The sequence below is a fragment of the Canis lupus genome, chromosome 1, assembly GCF_003254725.2.
Source record: "Canis lupus dingo isolate Sandy chromosome 1, ASM325472v2, whole genome shotgun sequence".
NCBI classification, from domain to species: Eukaryota; Metazoa; Chordata; class Mammalia; order Carnivora; family Canidae; genus Canis; species Canis lupus.
The window spans coordinates 106,090,118-106,105,710 of record NC_064243.1 but is presented as its reverse complement, the minus strand read 5'-3'; the positions used below and the strand labels follow the sequence as shown (position 1 = coordinate 106,105,710).

Genomic DNA, 15,593 nt, shown 5'->3' with positions numbered 1-15,593 from the left:
TGATATTGAGTTGTAAGAGTTCTTTACATATTCAACTGGTTTTTTTGGTTGTTGCTTTGGGGCTTACCATATACATTTTAATTGATCAGAATCAGGTTCCAGAGGCACTTGGGTGGCTCAGCAGTTGAGCGTCTGCCTTTGGCTGAGGGTGTGATCCCAGGATCCTGGGATTGAGTCCTGCATCAGGCTCCCTGCATGGAGCCTACTTCTCCCTCTGCCTATGTCTCTGCCTCTATCTCTCATGAATAAATAAATAAAATCTTAAAAAAAAGAATCAGTTTCTGATTTATAGTAGCTTAATTCCAGTGAGATAGAGAACCGCTACTCCTATAGTGCTGTATTCTCTTTTCTCTCTTTCTGTGGTATTATTGTCATACATATTAATATTACAAACCCAACAATAGTTATTATTACTTTACCATACATAGTCATTTCCTTATCTTTCCTCCCACCACCTCCTTTTGTGTGGATATTGGCAAATATATTAAATCTCCATATGTTATAGGTCAATGATACATTATATGCATAATGTTTTATACAATTGATTTTAAAGTCAGTTTTGAGGATAATGGAGAAAAACTATGCATTAATACTGTCTTTTAAAATTATATAATTACCAGGCCACCTGACTGGCTCAGTTGGTGGAGCCTGTGACTCTGGATCTCAGGGTTGTGAGTTCGAGCCTCACTTTGAATGTAGAGATTACTTAAAAAAAAAAATCTGGGATGCCCGGGTGGCATAGCAGTTGAGCATCTGCCTTTAGCTCAGATTGTGATTCTGGGGTTCTGGGATTGGGTTTGGCATTGGGCTCCTGGCAGGGAGCCTACTTCTCCCTCTGCCTATGTCTCTTACCCTCTCTCTGTGTCTCTCATGAATAAGTAAATAAAATCTTAAAAAAAATACAATCGTGGGGCTTCTGGGTGGCTCAGTTAAGCTGGGCTCCCTGTGGGGAGTCCTATGTGGACTCGATTCCAGGACCCTGGCATCATGACCTGAGCTGAAGGCAGACACTCAACCACTGAGCCACCCAGGAGCCCCTTTAAAAAAAAATCTTAAAAAACAGCAAAAGGCAAGATGTTTCTCTTGCTTTTATTCTCCTTAGGTGACCTGCAGGGCCAGAAGGCATGTGGCCCCTTTCTTTGCTAGATGGTGTCACATGGCGCCCAGCGGGGCATTTCCCATGCTTCACCCAAGCCAACGTCACTGTCTTCCACTACCCTCCCACCCACCACAAGGAGAAGATGGGATCCCTATGAACTTCTTTTTTTTTTTTTTTTTTTTTAGATTTTATTTGTTTATTCATGAGAGACACAGAGAGACAGGCAGAGATACAGACAGAGGGAGAAGCAGGCTCCCTGTGGGGAGCTTGATGTCCATCCCAGGACCTCCGTATCATGACCTGAGCTTAAGGCAGCCGCTTAACCAGCTGAGCCACCCAGCCATCCCATGAACTTTTAAATTTGTATTGATTTTCTAATGAATGAGGTTAGGTTAAGTAGTCTTTCAGGAGACTGGTTTTAGAGCCAGCCAGAAGATTCTCCTCAGGGAGATCGTGGTCTTTGGTTGAGAAGATCCCTGCCCACGTGGTTGGTGAAGTGGATTTTAAACCCAGAGGGAGTACAGCTTCTTGGCGTGGCCAAAGGAAGGAATCAGCACTTCCTTGGGCAGCCTCTGTGAGAGAGGCTTGTGGAGAATGCCCTGAGCCTTGGATTTTAGGGACTGAAAGTCTCTTTTTAATAAAATTTCTCCCTTTTTAAAAAATATTTTATGTATTTATTTGAGCGACAGAGATAGGAAAGCACAAGCAGGGAAGAGAGGGAGAAGCAGACCCCACACAGGGCTCAATCCCAGGACCCTGGCATCACAATCTGAGCCAAAGGCAGACATTCAACCAACTGAGCCACCCAGGTGCCTCTAATAAAATTTCTGTGTGAACCCAAGGAGGCGATTCGTACCTTCATTCATGAAATGAGGGCACTTTACAGGCATTGATTGGGTCCTGTGCACCAGGTCCTGTCCAGAGCTTTGTAAACACATGGATACCCCAAATCGGCATCTCGACCCTACCAGAAAGATTATGCTCATTCTACAGATGAGGAAACTGAAGAGTCAGAGAGGTTAAGCCATTTACCAATGATCACACAGTAAGCTTGAAAAGGCTGACCCCATGAATCCATTCAGTCATGATTATTGAATGTCAGGGAACTGAACGGCATGGTTCTAGGCTCTAGAGATAGTGAAGGAGACAATGATCCCAACTCGGAAAGGGACATTCAAAGAGAGTGGCCGATATTTGACGGGGAGGGGCTAACATTCCAAAAGAGGGAGCTGACATCCCTGTGGTAGAGGCTCACATTCTGGGGGAGGAGCTAACATCCCAGGGGGGAGGGGCTGACATTCTGGGGGAGGGGTTATGTCCCAAGGGGAAGGGCTGACGTGCTGGAGAAGGAGTAGATGTCCCAGGGGGAGGTGCTGGTGCTGACATCTCAGGGGGAGGGATTGACGCCCCAGGGGGAGGGATTGACGTCCCAGGGGGAGGGATTGACATCCCAGGAAGAGGGGCTGATATTCTAGGAGGTGTCAACAGCCCAGGGTAAGAGGTGATTTTCTGGGGGGAAGAAGTAACATCCCAGGGGGAGGGCCTAACATTCTGGGGGAGGAGCCAATGTTTCAGGGAGAGGGGCTGGCTGACATCTAGAGGGGGGAGGAGGAACTGACACCCCAAGGGGAGGGGCTGACATTCTGGGGAAGGAGTGGATGTCCCAGTGGGAGGGGCTGACACCCCAGGGGGAGGGGCTGATATTCTGGGAGAGGAGCTTACGTTTCAAGGGGTGGGGCCGACAACCCGGGCGGGTGGCGGTGGGGGGGACGGGGCCAAACATCCCCCACCCTTCAGAGCCTCCAGTCTCCTCACAATACTCTGTCCCTTCAAGTATTGGCTGAGCCGCGGCACCAACCTCTGCCATCCCCTGGAATCCCCGTGCCTGACCAGCGCAGAGCCTCTGCCCTCGCGGAGCCGGTAGCCTGGGGGAGACAGTCCTGAACGCAAACATATTTACCTCCCAGGCAGGAAGGAGGCAATTACTCGCTCGTAATCACTACCTCTGTTTCTCTCAGCAAAGAGCGAGGGGAGGCGGCGCCCCCAATCTGGCCTGGTTTGAGATGTTCCCAGCCGTGGGAGACAGACAGACTGTCATCAAATGTGGGGAAATAGCTGTCATGAGACTCCTCACCCCCTGACACCTGACACCTCTCCCTTCCCACCAGGAGCCCTCCTTCCGTGGCTGCAAAGGCGTAGGTTCTGTTCCTGTTGTCTGAGCACCGAATGCTTCCTAATCCTCACGCATCCCCGCGCCGGGTAGAGACTGAATTGCCGGGGGTCCCACTCTGGGTCAGGATGTCAGGGTCCAGGACGGTGGCAGTCCAGAGCCCACTCCCTTCCCGATGCGCACGGCCGGCTGTGCTATGGGTCTCCTGGTTCCCATTCTTGTCCATGTGGAATCAGATGAAGAGGGGATGGTGTGACAGCCTTACTCCTCTGTTTCATTTGCTTCTGTGACCCGCTCCTGAGATGTGGCCTGAAATGAACGATGTGCCATCCCCACCCTCTGGGTCTCACACTGACCCAGACCTGGGCTTACTCAGTGTTAATGATTCATTTCTTCGAAAATGGGGGCCTCCCACGTGCCTCCTCCTGTGGTGGGTGACACTGGGGACCCCGGAGGAGTCAGACCAGTACCCTGATCTCAAAGAGGCTGCAGGCTGGCCACAGAGACGGATATAGTCAGTGAGCTATCGAGTAGGCTGCGGCTGTGTCAGAGCAGGAGCCAGGTGTAAGGGGGAGGGGGCTTGAACCATGGAGTTGAGGGCTTTGATGGGCCTCATGGAAGGCCAGGCTCTGGGCACTGGGGAGCCGTGGGAGGTGTCTGAGCAGAGGAGAGGTGGAGTCAACACTGTATGTACAGAAGTCCCTCTGGGGTCCCCCGGGGGATGGAGATAGGCCAGGAGAAGGTAGGGGTGGGGGTCGTGGGGGAGAGAAGCCCTGAGTAGGGGCCAGGCCGTAGAGATGGAGGAGAGTGAAAGGAGGGAGAGGCTGGTAGTGGGCTCTAATCCAGGACACCGTCCCTCCCCTCCCCTCCTCCTGCTCTGGCAGAGCATGGTTCCCACTCTCTCCCCTTTACACCAACGCGAACCCCACACACCCTGTTTCTCCCAGCCTGGCTACACCCTCCGGGCCTCTCCTGTGGCCATCCTGGCTCCAGACTCCCCTCTTCCTGCTACCTGCCCTCAACTCCCTACCCTTGTCCTTCCAGAGGCAAACGTATTGACCTTCAAATTGCATGACCTTCAGAGCACCTCCATTTGCTGGTCTATAAAATGGGTGTATTCTCTTCTGATGGCTGCTGTAACAAATAGGGTGTCCGGCTTTGGGGTGCCACTGGGGGTGCCGAGCACCTTTTGCAGCCCGATGAGGGCCAGGCTACAGCCAGCAAGACTGACGGGAAGGCCCCAGCTGCCAGGGGTGCTGTGGGCCATGGGGACTGTCATTTCCATGCTGGTACCCCTTCCACCTGCTGCTTCGGCTGGAGCTGGTGGGGATGCAGAAGCCCAGGCTGGACATGGTAAAGGTGTGGCTGTGGCCAGGCCCTCTGCTTCTGCCGAGGGTGAGAGTCTGAGAAGGACACAGGTGAGAGGTCCAGCCTTCCTGGGAGGACCAGAAGAGAAATCCCAGAGGGGGGGGTTTGGAGACAGCATGGGGGAGGGCGGAAGGGGGGGGAGGTCCCAAATCCTCAAACTTGGGAGAATATGAGGCGTGAGGATTCAGCCAGAGATGGATAGCAGAATGGGGAGGCAGAGAGAGGGAGGTGTAGAGAGAGGGACAGGGGTGGGGGTGGGGAGACACAAGATCCTGAGAGACAGGGTGAGATAGAAGAGGTGGATGGGGGAGGGGAGGGGATATGTGCAGGTGTAAACTTGACTGCAAAGACGCGGGCTGGCAGATGGCAGCCAAGGCAGGGAGGGGAGGTGAGAGGCAGGTCAGGCTGCCGGGAGGGATCAAGTGGAAGAGGAGACAGAAAAAGATATGGAGACAAAGACCCAGTGAGAGACAGGAACACGAAGAGTTCTAGTGAAAGACGGAAATAGCACTGGCCTCGAGGCCTGAAGGACAGCGCTCGAGGAGACAGATGGACGGATGGACCGGGAGACAGACATGCAGACAGGGCCGTGCACCTGCAATGTAACGGTAGGACTGTGGACACAGCCGAGGAATTTGGAATGAGAGTGACCTGATTATCCCAGGTCGGAGTGATTCCTGGATGCGGGGCTCTGGGGGCACAGACTAGGACACCCTGGGCCCCCCGCTTTTCTGGCTCATGGGGTACCAACTATCATTCACGCCCATCTTCTCTTGCCACCCTGGGAAATGTGCCTCCCAACCACCTTTCCAATGCCCCCATCTTGGGGAAGAAACTACTTTGTTTGCTTTTCTTTGGTCTTCAAGCTCCCAAATGTTTCTAAGCCAAAGATTAATTTTTACTCCACGTTCTGAATCTTTGGATGGATCCACGGAGCTGCCTCAGAAATGCACTCAGCTCCAAGATTCGGGGCGGGGAATCTATCCTTTCCATCTTCAGAAAACCCATTACATAGATGCCTCTGACCCTGCTGCACATTAGAATCTCCGGGGGAGCTTTTAAAATCCAATCGATGTCCAGGCCCCATCCCCAGGCGTTGTGGTTTAAGTGGTCCAGGGAGGAGCTGGGCTCAGGAACTTTCAAAAGCTCCCCAGGGATCCCCCACAGGCAGAGGGCTGAGCCCCATCCATCTGAAGTGGCTGTGGTTGTGGAAATGCAACCTTAATAGCTCCTGGGAGACCAAGAACCACAGCACTAAATGGCTGGAAACTCTGGGGCAGGAGAAGGCACACACAAAAACAGACTTCTTTGTCTGTATTTGGCTGTTTTACAAGCATTAACAGCCAAGACTCAAGCTGGGGTCCCTTGGGAGTCAGATCCTATTCTGTGCACCCCATCTTCAAGCTCTCAGTCAGAGCCGCGAAAAACCAGGAGAGTGGGCAGCCACACTTGGAGCCGGAGGGATTTTAGGGAGTTGACACAGAGTAGACGCTGGAAAGGGCACTCCAGGCAGGGAGTATAGCACAGCACGTATGTGCAAAGGCACTGGGGAATGGCATTTGTTTACTATCTCTGAGATATATGTGGTTAAGCAAATACTGGTGGTTGGGTGGAGGTGGTAGGATGTAGGTGAGATGTAAAAAAGAAAAAAAAAAGGAAAAGAAAAGAAAAAAGATGAGAGGGAGTCAGGGCACACACAGTCTCCAAGGTCAGGCTGAAGGGCTGGGACTCTTGGGGCGGTGGTGGGACCCGGGGGTGCCACGGGAAGGCTGCGAGCAGGGAGGGACAGAGTCAGCTCTGGATGTACAAGGACCTCTGTGAGAGCTGAAGGAGAGGGACAGGCAGCAAGGCGAAGGTCCGGGGAGAGAGAAACCCTGGGTCGGGGAAGGAAGGTGCGGAATTCTGGTTTACGGAAGCCAAGTTCCCCCCAACAGCTCGGCCGAATAACTTCTGGCTGGGAAAATGGTCGCACACCGCCCCTGTGTGGTTGCTCGTGGTTCTGCAACCAGGGCCTCCCGCACGTTCGACCAGCCTCTAAATCAGGCCGCTTCTGAGAATGAAAGAGGGTGCTACTACCAAATACGCTGCGACAACCGGCCCAAAGTGTTTGCAGAATTGTAGTGAGGCTATAAACCCGTTCCTAACTGAAATGTGGCAGGCCGTTCCTGAGAAACCCAAGATGTTCAGTCACCCTATTCAGGAGCTGCCTTTTCAGCTGTTGACTGGAAATGAAATGGTTTATCAGATGAGAAGGTGGAGGAAGCTCAACCAAAGGCCAGGCTGTCACCCAGGGCGCTCCGTCTACTGGGGATGAAGGCAGGGAGTGGGGAGGAGGAGGTTAGTGAGGGAGCTGGTAACAGACTGTTTGGAGGTCTAGACCCTTCCATAGGAAGGGCCATTGACAAGTGGGTATTGAATAGGAGTTTTCTAACAAAAGAGGAAGATGTGTTAGTACAATATAACAATGAAGATTATAACTACAAACTTTTTGCAGGTGACAAATCCCATTCATGTCTTTGATCTTGAGTTTTTCTGGTTGTGACCCCCTGCGCCCACTGGACAAAGATTTTCACCTTTGCCTGACTGAGAAGAAAGCCAGGGTTCAGAGAGATGGAATATATCTGAAGTACACAGCAGTCTGCGTTGATACCAAATGAATCAGCCCAGCTCTCCCCCTCTCCCCTCTCTGTGCTTTTGCACCCAAAATTCAAATGTCCTTCCTCTTCTCCAACTGCTCCTGAAAGACTCTTACTCATCCCTCAAAACCCAGCTCAGATTCTGGGCTCCTGGTCTCAAACCAGAGAGTCCAGGGCTCTAGCCCCCTCCTTCCTCACACCCAGGAGACTGGACTCCTGGCCTTTCCTTCCTCAGACTCAGAGATCTGTCCCTCAAATAGAGCTGGGGATCCTGTGCACCAGCCAGGGATGGAACGAGATGTGCTGATTCAGTCCATTTATTTGGTCTCAGAGGCCAGAGTCATGATCCAGGGCAGAATGCTCTTGGGTTAGGTGTCCTGTGTTTGTCTTCTCATTGCTGAGCCTAAGGGAGGAAGACACAGAGATACACAGAGGCTTGGGGAAGGAGGAGAGGCTAACTAGATACAGTGAGGGCCAAAGAGACAGATTCAGGCCATCCCCCACCCTCTTCCTACTCACCTTGTTGAAGAAGTAGATGGAGGCAAGGATGGTGAATACAGCTATGGCCAGGGTTACATTCTGTGGGGAGCAGTCAGAGGTCAGAGCCCACTCCCTCCCTCCCCTCCTTCCCAGCCTCCCTCCCCCTGCCAGACTGCCCCCTCCTCACTTCCTGAAAGTTCATGGTCATGGTCTTGAGCTCTGTGTTTGCTTGACCTTCCTCTTCCCTTCCTGGATTCTGAGCCAGTGAGGCCAGATCAGCCACCAGAACCTAAGAGGGGTTGCTTGGGAGACCAGAATGGTGGCCGTGGTGACCAGAGAAGGGCATTCTGGGTAGAGGGGACACTGGGGGTGCAGAATGTTACATGCAGTATCTGAACTTGAGATTGGAACATTTGAGATTGGAGAATCCACACCTCCATTGCTACACTGAGGAGTTTGTCCCCCACCTACCCACCCCAGGGGGCTGGGGAGGCATGGGAGGGTGTGAACAGGGGAGGCATTGAGTCAGCTCTGAGTGTCAGTGTACTGGAGCAGGGGGGAGGCTGGAAGCCTGCAGGTGGCCCAGGCCAAATTTCCTTCCTCACCGTCTGCCAGACACAAAGTTGAGAGAAGCAGCAGTTGGACTGGGCATTCCAGAGTCTCGTCACCAGTTCTGGGGGTGGGGGCAGTGGCAGTGGTGGTGGTGCCAACTTCCCCACCTGTGGGGCACAGACCTAGGGACAGCGCCGGAGACTTCAACAGTCCTCCCACTAGTATCACAGACATCTAACTCTCTGTCCATTAGGCCTTTAGAACCAACTTCTCGGAAATATAAGGGGAGAAAAACCAAGTACCATCAAATGTCATGACCCACAGATTCCATGTTTGTGAATTCGCTTACTCGCTAAATTATGTCATCCCCAAAGTGCATACTCGGTGCCCTCTCGCGGTCACTCCTGGATATGCACAGAACGGCTAAAATGTTGAGCTGCTGGTTGCACACGGATTCCCTGATGAGGTCGGATGAGGTGACGCTCTGCCTTCAGGTTTCTGCTCTCAGAGAGATGCCCAGAGATGGGAGCCCGGGCGCAGCCTGGTGCAGCGCAGGGACGTCCTGCTGGACGGTTTTGCATCCCAACTAGGGCACCTGTGACTGGAGTAACCTTAGGCAAATCATCCTCAGAGTTCCTGCTGGGCCCAGTCCTTATCCAGAGGGCAGGGAGCAAAGACCCAGCTGAAGACAGGCCTGATCCCATTCCTGGGGGCTCCTCCCTCACTACCTAATCACCTCCCAAGGCCCCACCTCCCAATACCATCACCTTGGGGGTTATGAGTTTGGGGAGACTCAGGAAGCAGGCTGAGGAGAGTGAGCATGCCAGTGAGCCATGCTGCGGTGCCCCTGAAGAGGCATCTTTATTTGTTTAAAGCACACTGCCACTGCCATGGATGGGACACTGTCTGAGACAGCCATGCTGTGATTCTCACTTTTTGGTGATCGATGCCCCTGTAGGCCACTCACTCCCTCATTGGACAGAACTGCTCTGTGAAAACGAAGCAGTTTAGGCTGGAAGTAGTGTTGGGGACTTCTGGGGGCGTGGCTACAAAAGACACTGCTGTCCCTGTGGAAGAAGCCAGCGCGGGCCAGGAGGTGGGGAGCTGAGGCCCCTGGCCAGCAGCCACGCTGATGAGCTTAGAAGCAGCTCTTCCAGCCTCACTCAAGTACTCAAATGAGGGTCATCTGGGTGGCTCAGTGGTTGAGTGTCTGCCTTTGGCTCAGGTCGTGAACCCGGGGTCCGGAGTTCGACTCCCGCATCGGGCTCCTTGAAGGGAGCCTGCTTCTCTCTCTGCCTTTGTCTCTGCCTCTCTCTGTGTGTCTCTCATGAATAAATAAATAAAATCTTTAAAAAAAAAGTTAAAGAAATTTTCAAATGACTGTAGCCCCAGCCCACAGACTATGATCTGGTGAGGACCCTAAGCCAAGGCCACTTAGCTAGCTAGCTAGCCACTCCCAAAGTTGCCACCCACCAAAACTGGGAGGGAAATAATGAGTGGCTCTTGTCTCAAACCCCATGTCATCACCAATGCCCTCATTCCATTTTTGCAAATTTGCCTACTTGCTAAATACTTTGGTATCCCCAAATGCATACTGATTGCCCTCTCTGTCACTCATGGACATGCGCAGAATGGCTAAAATGCTGAGTTGCTGTATGAACACGTGTTCCCAGCTGAGATCGGACGGGGTGACACTGCGCTTGGAACTCACTAATCCTCAAAGCAACTCTGACGTACAGATTGCACTTGTTCCTGTTTTATGAATTTTATGAATGAGGAGGCACAGAGAGGTGCAGTGACTTGCCCAAAGTTGCACAGCTTATAAACAGTGAAGCTAGGATTGGAATCCAGGGATCCCTGGGTGGCGCAGCGGTTTGGCGCCTGCCTTTGGCCCAGGGTGCGATCCTGGAGACCCGGGATCGAGTCCCACGTCGGGCTCCTGGTGCATGGAGCCTGCTTCTCCCTCTGCCTGTGTCTCTGCCTCTCTCTCTCTCTCTCTCTCTGTGATGACTATCATAAATTAAAAAAAAAAAAAAAAAAAAGGATTGGAATCCAGCCTATCCAAATCCAAATCCAGGATCTGGGCGTTCCACTGCTGGGCCATGCTGGCTTGGGCCAGTTGTGGGTGACACTGGGGAAAGGTGACATCTCTCAGAGGCCCAAGGGAGCTTCAAAGAGCTCCGACATTGAAGGGGTGAGAATAGGAAAAAACAGAACTTGGGCTGAGGGGAGGGAGGAGAAAGCAGAGAATGTGTCTGGAATGTGGGTCTGGGTATGTGTGTTGGTCTTGGTCTCCTTTTGCACCCAGGTTAAGGGCCCCTGGTTCAAATCCAGCTTTGCCACCCTCTGCTTATTATGCTCCCTCCGGCAAATTACTTAACCCCCCTGTGCCTCGGTTTCCCCATCTGCATGATGGGGATGGTGATAACCATATCAACCTCTGGCAGAGGTAGAGTGAGGATGAAACACGTTAATCCACTGGCTAATCCGAGGCTGTCAAAGGCCCTGGGGGGAGCTGGATCCCAGGAGGCCACCCTGGCTCCTGGGGGGAGGCATGCCGGGACCTGCTTTTCGGGGGGTGCTGAGGCAGGGGTAATGAGCAGGTGGGGCTGCGGCATAGACAGTGGGCTGAGCTCAGCGTCTGGGCTGTTTGGAGATGGCCAGGCCAGGGTTTTGGGGCCTCCCCGTTGGACCTCTCCTGCTCCTGCTCCTGCTGCTGCCACCGCCGCCCCAAGCCCTGACAGAAGGACCCCTGGTGTTTGTGGCTGTGGTGAGGTGTCCCCTGCCCCGGCCTGGCCCCTCAGCTCCCCCAGGCCGGCCCTGACCTGGCCCTGTCCTCAGGTGTTCCGCCACGGCGACCGGGCCCCGCTGGCTTCCTACCCCACCGACCCACACAAGGAGGCCATCACTGCTCTGTGGCCGAGAGGCCTGGGCCAGCTGACTACGGTGAGAAGCTAGGGGTGTGGGTGAGGAGTAGGAGGGTGGGGAGGGGGTCCGCTGAGGCTCGCTCCATCCTCAGGAGGGGGTCCGCCAGCAGCTGGAGCTGGGACGCTTCCTGAGGAGCCGCTACGAGGCCTTTCTGAGCCCGGAGTATCGGCGGGAGGAGGTACTGCCAACGAGGACCCTCCTGGCCTCCTGACCTCTCACCTCTGACTTCCACTGCCCCCAACACTCACCGTGGGCTTCTACCTCTGGCCTTCGAACTCCAACAACCTGACTTGCACCCCATATCTGATCTCTGACCTCCAAACCATCAACTAATTTACGCTGACCTCTGACCCCATCTAAATAGGAGTCATCAAGCTTCACCTCTGACCTCAGGCCTCTATCAACTCTGACTTTACTTTCTGGCCTCCACCTCTGTCTTCTGACTCCCACCAACTCCAACCAGCCCCTCTCACCTCTGGTTTCTAACTCCAAAACTTGCCTGGCTGGGACTTTGACCCTTGTCGGTTTAATTTGCCCTCCTTAGCTCTAATCTTTTATCTCTATTTTCCATCAAATCTGAGTTCTCTTTCCTGTGTCCTCCTCTGTCTTTGGATATCCCTTGATTAGGATTGTTCCTCCTGACGCCTGACCCCTGAGAGACAGGCACTGACCCCTGGGCCCACTTTGTCCTTCTAAACTTGAACCCCAAATTCTGGTCACTAGCAACTCTGATCTTCCTTTCTTTCATCGATGCAACTGATCCCTTTGAACCCCATGTCTGCCCAACTTCTGACCTCCAACCCGACGGCTCCTGAAATTGACCTCTGACGCCTGATCCCACCTTCCACTACAGAAGACCAGACACTCCAGCTCACCCTGAGCTTTGACTCCCAGCACCCAACCTTTGACCCTGAACTGAACCCGAAGCTTTTGGTTTGCTGCTGCAGCTGACCAACCTCCGACCCAACACGAGTCCCCTTGCCTGCCTTCTCCCCGCCACCTCAGGTGTATGTTCGCAGCACCGACTTTGACCGCACGCTGGAGAGCGCTCAGGCCAACCTGGCGGGGCTATTTCCCGAGGCTGCCCCAGGGCGCCCAGAGGCTGCTTGGAGGCCCATCCCTGTGCACACGGTGCCGGTGACTGAGGACAAGGTCAGGGGGCTGGACAGGTGCAGGGGGTGGGAGGCTTGAGGGGGACAGAGCCCCCGAGGTGGGGGAAGCCAATGACTGAGAGCAAATGAGAACCTCCCCGCGCAGAGCTATCTGGGCAGGGTGAGCCACCATCCCCATGCTGTACAGCCAGGTTGGGGGGGGTACCATGTACTTTGAAGAGAGAGATCTGGACAAGGAGGGCTTCAGAGCCCCATCTCCCCATGTGCTGTGACTGTGGGGTCCCAGTCATGCTGTCCCCTCTGAGCCTCAGTTTTCCCCAGCTGCTGAGGTTCCCCACACGCAGCTGTCCTCGATACCATGAGCTGCTGAGAGAGGCCACGGAAGCTACGGAGTACCAGACTGCCCTGGAGGGCTGGACAGTGAGCGGGCCATGGGGCAGGCTGGGGTAGGGAAGGGTGTGGGGTGAGTGGGTGCATGGGCATGGGGGGTGCGACAGGGATGGGCGAGGAGTCCCGGTGGACTCATCTAGCCCGGTGCACGCAGGACTTCCTGACTCACCTTGAGAACTACACGGGGCTGTCATTGGTCGGAGAGCCACTCCGCAGGGCGTGGAAGGTTCTGGACACGCTGATGTGCCAGGTGAGCCCACCGCCCCACCCCCCAGCCCAATGATTAAGGGCACTGAGATTCAAATCCCAGCTTTGCTGCTCACTACCTGCGTTCCCTCAAGCGAGTACTTAAACCTTGGTGCCTGTTTGCCCATCTGCACAGTGGAGATGACAACACCCTTATCAGCACCCCTTGGGGCTTCTGTGAGGATCACAACAGGTCAACCCACAGGCTATGCTTAGGATAGTGCCCGGCACACAGTGAGGCCTGCAGGGAGGCTTGAGGCTCCTGGTCTCTTGGGGGGAAGCTCCCAGAACCAAAATTTGAGCAGCAGGAGCTGACGTGAATGGGCATGATGCTCTTCAGATAGTGTTTGCTTACCCCATTCTGTAAAAATTACCCTACTTGCACAGTGGGAATAGCAAGGTGTGCAATTAAGGGGGCTGCCCAGCCCCCGCTTGGATGTGTTCTGAGGGAGATGGTGTTGCCACCATGGGGCCCTTCTAGATTCCAAAGCATCTGAAGCTTGAAACACCTCTGGCTCCGTGCGTGAAGGCTCCTGGGCTGTGGGGTGATGATCATTATTGTTAATTAATGATTGCTATTGGCCATAACTTCCTAAGCTCGGTGCTTCCAGACCGAGCACATGAGGGATTCGGGGGAAGGGTAGGAGAGAGGACTGCAGCTAAGGCGGACAGCGCAGGCCCGGGGTGTGTGAGGGGAGCTCGGGATGTCCTGGTCACTTTGTCTTCTCTGTCTCTCTCCAGCAAGCCCATGGTCTTCCCCTCCCATCCTGGGCCTCCCCGAATGTCCTCCGGACCCTAGCCCAGATCTCAGCTTTGGATATTGGGGCCCATGTGGGTCCACCCCGAGCAGCTGAGAAGGCCCAGCTGACAGGGGGTGAGATGTGGGGCTGGGAGGTTGGGAGGCCAAAGCGCCTTCCGCTACGGGATTTTCAGCACTCTGTTCTTGCCCTCTCAGGGATCCTGCTGGATGCCATTCTTGCCAACTTCTCTCGGGTCCAGCGCCTGGCACTGCCCCTCAAGATGGTTATGTACTCAGCTGTGAGTCTTTGGGAAGGGAGGCAGTGCCTCTGGGCACAGGGATGAGGGGGATGGCAGATAGCAATGTGGGTGAGGAAGAGCTGGTGGGGTGGTCTCAATGGAACTTCAGCCCACTGCCTTGGGTAACTGATATCTCCAAACCATACTCTCAGACCATACACTAGAGGTACACAGTCTGAAAGGAGGGAAGTGATGGGGTTGTAAGATAATTTAGCTCTTCTGGAAGGACAAGCTGTTTAATCAAGCTGCCCCATCACATTTTTGCATCTATCTGACCAATGTTCATTAAATGATTCCCTGTAACTGGTGGGATGGACTGCCTCCAGGGTGAGTCGATTTGGGAGGTGGGTTGGTCCTAAGAGATCTGGGGGACATCTGGGAGGCAGCTGGATGCACAAGTCTAGAGATCAGGAGAGAGGAGACATCAGAGAGGAGCCCTGTCTCAGCCCTGGGATCCACTTGCAGCACGACAGCACTCTGCTGGCCCTCCAGGGAGCCCTGGGTCTCTATGACGGGCACACCCCACCGTATGCTGCCTGCCTCGGCTTTGAATTCCGGAGGCGCCTTGGGGACCCGGACGAAGATGCAGGGTAAGGAGGGTGTGGCGCCTGGGAATGGGCAGGACAGAACCGTCTCAAGAAGAGAGATCCGGTCCCAGGTGGAGGGGGAGTTGTGCAGGATGGCAGGAAGTTGACAGGTGAGGAGGCAGGAGCCCAGTGTCTCCGTTTGGCTACTCTTTCAGGTTTATATCAGTGGTGGGGAAGGTAAGGAGGGGCCTGGGTGTTACCACCTCCTGTCTCCCTCCAGGAATATCACCATCTCTCTTTTCTACCGAAACGACTCCACCGGCCTGCCCCTGCCCCTCAGCCTTCCCGGGTGCCCAGGCGCCTGCCCACTAGGCCGCTTCCGCCAGCTCACCGCCCCGGCCCGGCCTCCGGCTCATGGGGTCCCCTGCCATGGCTCCCATGAGCCTGCCACCCCTGCAGGTGACGGCCATTGGCGTTGGGATGGGAGCGTGGGGGGACCCCAGTCCCAAGACTCACACTCCCATGTTCTCCCCACAGCCACTGTGGTGCCCCTGCTGGCTGGGGCAGTGGCAGTGCTGGCAGCACTCAGCATGGTGCTGGGCCTGCTGGCCTGGAGACCCAGCTGCCTGCGGGCCTTGGGGGGCCCCGTGTGAGCTGGGAAACCAGGCACCCCCTCTCCCACAGCTGGCATTGCATTCCAACACGTCTGCTCACCTGCTGCTTTGGCTTCCGAGACTTACTGTGTGCGCCCATTTCTGTGGGAAATGAGGGGAGGGTTCCCTGGCCTGGAAGTGGCAAGTTGTGTGCACACACGTGTGTAGGCCTGCATTAAGGGCACTTTGCACATGTGGCCCATGTGTTTACATTTGTACAGACACGTGTGAACGTTTCTGCATTGATATATGGGTACATGCAGGGTGGCTGCACCTATACATTTGCACACATACGCACACATCCATGTGACCCATTTCCATGCACACACGTGCATGGGGTAGGAGTGCAGTCCCTATTGGTAAGTGAAGGTGTGTCTGATGTGTTTGGGTGTCT

At 54.4% G+C, this 15,593-nt stretch overlaps 1 protein-coding gene and 1 long non-coding RNA gene across 2 annotated transcripts; one reads left to right on the top strand and one right to left on the bottom strand.

Annotated features, from left to right (window-relative positions):
* Positions 1–7,574: 7,574 nt before the first annotated feature.
* Positions 7,575–8,094, bottom strand: LOC112643883 (uncharacterized). The gene is made up of 3 exons (XR_003125953.3): positions 7,941–8,094; positions 7,793–7,852; positions 7,575–7,676 (listed from the first exon to the last, which is right to left on the bottom strand). It is a non-coding gene; the product is annotated as an uncharacterized LOC112643883 (long non-coding RNA).
* Positions 8,095–10,961: 2,867 nt separating this feature from the next.
* Positions 10,962–15,302, top strand: ACP4 (acid phosphatase 4). Its single transcript, XM_025421901.2, has 11 exons — positions 10,962–11,075; positions 11,147–11,251; positions 11,325–11,411; positions 12,239–12,385; positions 12,667–12,765; positions 12,890–12,985; positions 13,723–13,855; positions 13,937–14,019; positions 14,485–14,609; positions 14,827–15,005; positions 15,084–15,302. The coding sequence occupies exons 1-11, from the start codon at positions 10,962–10,964 to the stop codon at positions 15,197–15,199; spliced, it is 1,284 nt and encodes a 427-aa protein (XP_025277686.1). The 3' UTR covers positions 15,200–15,302.
* Positions 15,303–15,593: the final 291 nt, after the last annotated feature.

Bases quoted from the DNA above. Each gene is read 5' to 3' on its own strand.
- ACP4 (XM_025421901.2), top strand. From the start codon at position 10,962: ATGGCCAGGCCAGGGTTTTGGGGCCTCCCCGTTGGACCTCTCCTGCTC. The intron at 12,386-12,666 runs GTCAGGGGGCTG...AGTTTTCCCCAG, and splicing joins TGCCGGTGACTGAGGACAAG to CTGCTGAGGTTCCCCACACG. The intron at 12,986-13,722 runs GTGAGCCCACCG...GTCTCTCTCCAG, and splicing joins TGGACACGCTGATGTGCCAG to CAAGCCCATGGTCTTCCCCT.